The sequence below is a fragment of the Cariama cristata genome, unplaced genomic scaffold (assembly GCF_000690535.1).
Source record: "Cariama cristata isolate BGI_N322 unplaced genomic scaffold, ASM69053v1 scaffold44191, whole genome shotgun sequence".
In the NCBI taxonomy this organism is placed as follows: Eukaryota; Metazoa; Chordata; class Aves; order Cariamiformes; family Cariamidae; genus Cariama; species Cariama cristata.
In genome coordinates, this window is record NW_009598337.1 from 34,600 (window position 1) to 41,458 (window position 6,859).

The 6,859-nt window shown below is 37.3% G+C and overlaps 1 protein-coding gene across 1 annotated transcript in view; it reads right to left on the bottom strand.

Moving 5' to 3' along the window:
* LOC104168594 (phospholipid-transporting ATPase IA-like) overlaps window positions 1–6,859 on the bottom strand; it is a gene marked incomplete at its 3' end in the record, with an annotated part of 42,585 nt that overhangs the window by 34,099 nt on the left and 1,627 nt on the right. The window contains exons 3-5 of the mRNA XM_009709223.1: window positions 5,315–5,429; window positions 4,450–4,549; window positions 2,517–2,615 (exon numbers count right to left, since the gene is read on the bottom strand). Of these exons, the coding sequence (XP_009707525.1) occupies window positions 2,517–2,615; window positions 4,450–4,549; window positions 5,315–5,429 (314 nt within the window). The remainder of the gene's footprint in view (window positions 1–2,516; window positions 2,616–4,449; window positions 4,550–5,314; window positions 5,430–6,859) is intronic.

Consider the following 6,859-nt stretch of genomic DNA (forward strand, 5'->3'; position numbering starts at 1 on the left):
AATAAACTACATGCTGAGACAATGTAAACTTAACAGAAAGAAAAACAGTATTTGAATTGCCTTTAGGTATCTCTGTAGCATTTGGTAAAGAGAATTTTATTGTTTTAGCTGATATATGCAAAAACCACTAAACCTGTTCCCTACGCCAAACTGTACACTTCAAGTTGCAAAGAGCAAATGGTAGAAACAAATGACATAAAAGACAAGCAAGCAGATGAGATAATTTTAAAAAGGACACTTTGTACAGTAGCAGAAGCCTTAGTTTTATATTTGCCTAGACACTGACAGATGGTGCAAGTCTGTAAGTATTAACAGCAGAATGGTTAAAAATATCTGAAAGAACATGAATTGATTTTATGGCTTTTTTAAAAGGGATTTTGTTTATGTAAAGAAAAGGCAACAAAGATATTAAGGAGAAGCTGACTATAGGGCAGCAAATACTAGAAATGCAAAATAGAACAAAACCATTTAATAGAAACCTCATTGTCTCTCACAAGACCACTCAACTCTGCGGCCCAGGAGCTTCATACAACCCAGGAGGACAATATGTCTTGCCTACCATCCATTCACAGAGTAACTGAGGAGAAGACTGAGTTGATTGTATCAGCAAGAAACGCAGCATGTGACCAGCCACCCTCCATTTCAGAGCTGCTTTGCAGCTCACTACTCTTCCTCTTGATCATGTACATCATGCACATACGTTGTAATTCTGCTCAAACACAATAAATCTGGTGCTCCCAGGAAGCCTGCTATTCGTGTGCAGGAAAAGACTATACTAACGGCCACCCTTTCCAAAAATCAAGGGAACAGCCTACAATACAAAAAAATGCAAACATTACTTCTCTAGTGGAGAAGTCACTCTGCCATACTATGTTGTATCTAAGTTCTTGTCCTCCATATAACATATCTGCAGAACTAAACCAACAAGAGTGGATGAAGAAGTTCTTAGCATCCAGAGCAATTTGGTAAATCATCAAGACTAATTCCTCAGATACAAAAGATATCAACTAAAAGGCTCAACTATGTTATGCAAATTAGAGAGGTCCTACCATAAGCTTTCAGTGAAGAGTAGGCAGGAAGGTACTCAGAAAACCCCAACTTCTTTTGTACGAAGTGAAACAGATCCTGAAATTCCTTTTCCTACCCACAAAACAGAAGTCAGAATGGACACTTCGACCATGACAATGCCCCAGCTCTTTTAAAGTTTTCATTCAATACAAGAAGAAAGCAAAACAACCACTACCACAAACACTGACTGGAAAGCGCCAAGGAAAGCTTGGCATAGGTGGGGGAACCTGTCTAAAAAGGACAAGTGTTCTGTGTCTGTTCCTGGCCATCAGGCATCAGCAGCTCACACAGCATCAAGACATGAAAGACCAACAGTAAATTGCACTGGGTTAGACCAATGGGAAAAAAAAATGAAAAAAGGTCTATTCCCCTTGCTGTCTACAAAAGTGTGCAAAGTCACAACAATGAAACCAAGCATTTTATGCATATGACTTTAGAAATAAAGAGATGTATCTGATGCATGGACCTGGATTTGACAACTGGGGAAAATTCATTTTTAAAACTTTAAAAATGGCACATTAGTGACTTGTACTCATTCATCTAAAATGTATTAAACCAAATAGATTACTATTCTAAACATACTAGAAGTGTCACATTATAATTCCAGTAGCAAGTTAAAATATACTTCTTAGAAAGGTCCAGGAATTATTTGATCATGAAGCAAAAATCTATCCAGTTTCAGGTACAGAGGACAAGTGAAGATGCTTTGGACTCTGCACCTCCTAGATCCTCAACTGAGTTCCTGAGGGCTTATCTATTTTTTTAAAGGCACCTCAAACAAAGATGCAAAAATAAAAAGGATCCTGGGAAGATTTTTTTAATCCTACTTTCTTCATTGTGACTAAAGCCAGAAGTTCTCACAATTTTGCCATAAAATGATAGTCAAGTATCTCATTCACAGATTGAGCTTAAATCCAGCTCATAAGTATAATTAGAGAGAGTAAAGGACTCTGCTTCTGCTCATGCAGGAAGAAAAAAAAAAAATTTCTAACCAAATAAATATTTAAAGGTTATTTCATTTTAAAATAGATTCCATCTGAGATTAATTCAGTAGCTTCCAATCTTCTTTTAGTAGAGCCCTTGTTTGACAAAACTGACAATATTTTAGACGTGACTGGGTTCTGTGAAGTCTTTGGTTCCAGTTCACACTTTAAAAATATGCGGGTACTCCATTACTGAGAATCATTTGACTAGAAACCATCTATATAATAAACACAACAGTCACTGTTTTGCCATGTTATTGTCACTTGTATATATAGTAAACACACTTTCAAATCATAACACCATATTCTAAAGACTTCATCTTCTGAAGTAAGTAGCTTCAAAAGCTTTCAAAAGCATCCAGAAGGCAAGAATAGTTCAACGCAGAATTATTCAACAAAATTTTTGTAATATAATCTATGAAAAATTTGAAAGCTATTTACAAAATATTGCTGTTAAATACTTACAATATCCTCTATTATCTCTTTCACTGCAGCTACAGCTAAAATAAATAAGAGAGGGACCAATGTTGTGTAACGGCCTGTTGGTGATACATCTGGTATTTGCTACAAAAAAAAAATAAAAAAAAAGAGAGAAAAAATTTGTTTGCATTGCTGGTTGAAAACATATTTTTAATACAAGCAGCAGTACTTTCTGTGCAAATACAGAAAAGGCAACTGGATTAACTTTTTAGACATGGTACTGATTATTTCCAAGAGAGGGTTACTGTCTTCAATTTAAAAGCAGCTGATACAGCAAAACAACATTTGCATTTTAAATAGCATAGTATTCAGTGGAGTCACTTTCAAAGGTTTTAGCGTCTGCAGAATATTAATCTTCCTTTTCTGTGTTTCAAATGAAATTAAAATACATATTTATAAAATACAATTAATTTTTTCAGTTTAGATTTTTGTTAGAGTGGACACAAGTCCAAGATATTTTTACCTCCTTAGAGTTTTAATCTCCAAGAGATATTTTGTATCAGTACTAGTTATTATTTGAAAAATTTCAAATAGCTGCTTTCTGCCAGACTATTGTAAGAAATCCATTTTTGCTAAGCAGGTATGGGCACAGATGACGCAAGCAAATGTGTATGTAAAGTAAATGCTGAAAAGATGCAGCTACTTACATGATATATATGGATGGTTATCCATACTTACCTTTTTATTGACTACAGTTCTTAATGGCAACATTGATAGGTTAAAGGACTGCTGCTTTAACAGACTCATAATGGGCAATGCAGCCCACCTGACTACAATGAGATCTTTGCAAGAAAAGAGTACACTAATAAGCAGTGCCTCAATGTGGTTAAAAGACATCCTCAATTTATCATACAATGTTTTGAAAAACAGCCAATGTTATTTATAAATTACATAAATTTCTTTTTGCTACCACTACACTGGGCTTCTGAAAGAAAACAGGATGTTATATGTACATATGCCAAGTTCCTTGGAGTAAGACCAATATAGATCTATTTTCCAGGTTACTCTAGACCACATTTTTCAAGCAATTAAATCAAAAACAGGCAGAAAGTTACTGTTGGGCAAGTGCCTATGTGTTGGCTACAAGGGAAAGGGATCTATTACTTCTCCAGCCATTCCTACCCTTTTATTCCTCCCTACATGTATGCCCAAACTCCCCCATTCCAATTACACAAGGCAATAGGAAAGTAAAATGGGCACCAGCCCATACCCTGGTTCCATTACTCCGTATTTCCTACTCCTGCCAGTGTGGTCTCACTGACAGCCTGATAGGAGATAGTGGGCTTGTTAAGTCCTAACAAACAGCTTCTGAAACCTCATATTCTGTGTCGCTAGCTTGACGTGCACAGTGGCACTACAAGAAACACTGCTGGACCACTAGATTACCCTGAGATGCCAGATGGGGTCAAGAGGATGTTTATTTAGTAGCCATGGGTTTGCAGGCAGACAACCTAACGAAACCCTGAACTTCAGATTTTTTCCCCTAGAAAACAGTGTAAGCTACCTGTGCAGATGTATCCTAAGAAACTGCTCCAAGCACTTATAGTAGAAGCAAAGAAACCTGAATAAGCACTGAGTAAGTGCTGAGAAATGCCAGCTACAGGTAACATTTTTCTGTGTGTGCCAGATATTTTTAAAGAGGATTTTCCAGTCACAACAGTCTTTTGCACTTGGCAGTATTTCAGCTATACTTTACCTGTTTTACAGAAGAATCTTTGTGTGTATTTTGTTATCTCCAAGGATTAAAAAAACTCCCACAAAATCAAACATTTATTAAAGGTACATCTATACAACACAGCTATTCTGAGAGGCTCAGAAAGAACGGTACACCAACCTCAGTATCTCTGCAAAACACACTCTATGGTATAAATACTCTCTTAACAAGTTTAAAACATTAGCATCTTGTTGTTGATCTTACCTGAAGTAATGCAATAAAAAGAAAAAACGCATTAGCAGCTCTTCTGAACTGGGAATAAAGGAACCTTGGCAGGAATGTGATTATGTTGTACTTCGCAGTGCTGACAGAGAGAGACAAAAACACGTGCTATTATTACAGTACAAAAAATTCTTCAAATGTATTCTTTCCCTCTCAGTTATACAGCCTTTCAAATAAAACAGAACCTTCTGTGATTTCTGTGCTAGCAAACAGATTTGTTTTGGCTAAAAGCGAAACCGAAAGACTTCTACAGAGACAGTCCTGCAGGAGTCCATGAACCGGCTAACCCAGGGAAGCGCCCACCACCCACAGAGACTGTCCTGAGCTTCCATGTTGAGGCTAGAAGTTCCCTGGTCACCTCTGCCCACTCTGTGGAAAGCAGTCGAGCTCTGCTGCCACTCAGTTACAGGCGAGGAGGAGAGGATAAAAATAAAGAGAAGGTGGCAGGCAAACAGTCGCACCACCACCATCGACAGAGCAGGTAGGGCAGGCCCCGGGCCTGCAGCTCTGGGCCCAGACAAGTACCCTATGTTCAAAGATGATCTGAACTTCAACTGAACTGAAATCTGAATAACAAACCCATACTCTAGGGACGTGATGATGGTGCAGCTGTAAAGCATCTGTATCTTTCCCATTCTGTTCTTAAAAATTTGGAAGGTCAGGTTTCTAATTGAAACAGCTCTGCTGCTCTCCTCATTTCACTTCATTCCCCCCTGCAGAGTCTGAGACTCTAGTGGTCAGAGCAAATGGCAGAAGTGGAAAAAAAGAGAACCTTTTCTTCATTTTTGCTATGCAACATGCAGTGTTCTGAAATTAAATATGTATTAACAAAACCCCTAGATAATACCTGACATGATTATTGCAGAATTTGGTTAGCTGGGGCTGATTGATGAATATAGTTCTTAGTTCCTCTTGATCAGCTAGAGAAGTTTTTTCTGAAACATCATCTGTCTTCTCATAGCCTGTAAAAACACCACATGATTTTCCATATAAATAGATTTATAAACACATATACACAAGATTCAAGGCACAAGATTCAAGGCATCTACTGTGAATGTGAACTCAATGCATTTGCATTTCTCACAAGTAATGATCATTTAAAACCCAAAAAAGTATGCAGTTAAGATGGCTTGTAAAGCTACGATAATAAATAATAACTGTAAAATCTACTGAATTCATAAGTACACTTAAATGGCTTGTGCTGCTTCATGAGAATATGGAATGAACTATTGTCTTGTCGGTGCATTAGCACTCAGAAGTGAGCGGGGGGGGGGAGAGAGCGACCAAACAAAAAAGTCAGTCTCCTCCATCTCTCCCAGTTGAGTGATCTTGAGTTAAAAATCTGCAAAATTCAAAAAATTACTTCCAGTAGTGAGGTAAATAAATACTTAAAAAGGAAAACACTAAGAGAAATATACTAACACTAACATAAGAAAAAGGCAAGTTCAATATACCAGTAATTCTAGGCAACATGTAATGAAAAACATAGTTATCTGATAAATAAGCATTAAAAACTCAGGAGATCTCTATATTGTATACACATCATTCAACAGTTTTGAGTTTTTGCATGTAAAATTCAACATTAGTCATTGCTGAATTTAAAGGAAAGTCTAATATTTAAAAGGGACGTTTACTGTAACCATTATACAAGTCATTCCATACTACTTAATTTATTTTCCTGCACCACATCTGCCCAATATACACAGAACACATTTTCCCCTTTGTGCTTTTTTTTAAGCTAGTGTTACACACACACACGTCCCTGTAGTAGTGTAACAATTTAGAGTTTGCAAAAGAACACATAAACAGGTAATTTTTTTTATAAGCTTTGTGAAAATTTAACCATTAATCTCAACGGCAGAAAAACAATTCATCAAGAGGATGTCCGAACAATCAAATTAAATACGAAAAGCATGTGTCTAGTATAGCTATCTTAAATCAAAATGACTAATTCTATTTATTTGCACAAATCACCTGTTCTGAGAAATACTCATAGAAAATTGTCACAATTAAAACTAAGCAAAAACAGAAAATTAGTGTAAGCTACCCTACAGCAAGATCAATTATATTCTTCCAGTCCACAGCAACAGCTCCCCCCGACCATCATCACCTTGCAAAGATAGCTGAGAGTGGTCCAACAGTGAGACCTGCCTGCTCCCTCTGCACTCATGAATGCATCTGATCAGATCCCATGGACTTGTGCATTCCCAGTTTAAGTGTTCCCTAACCTGGTCTTTTTCCACCAAGGTAAGTCTTTCTTGCTTCAGACCTTCCAACTGGCATCAGGAACCTGTGGTTCCTGAAGGCTGATCTTACCAGTAGAGACCAAACTGGAGAAGGCACTATGTACTGCATCCTTTTCTGTGTCCTTTGTCCCCAGGTTCCCTGCCCC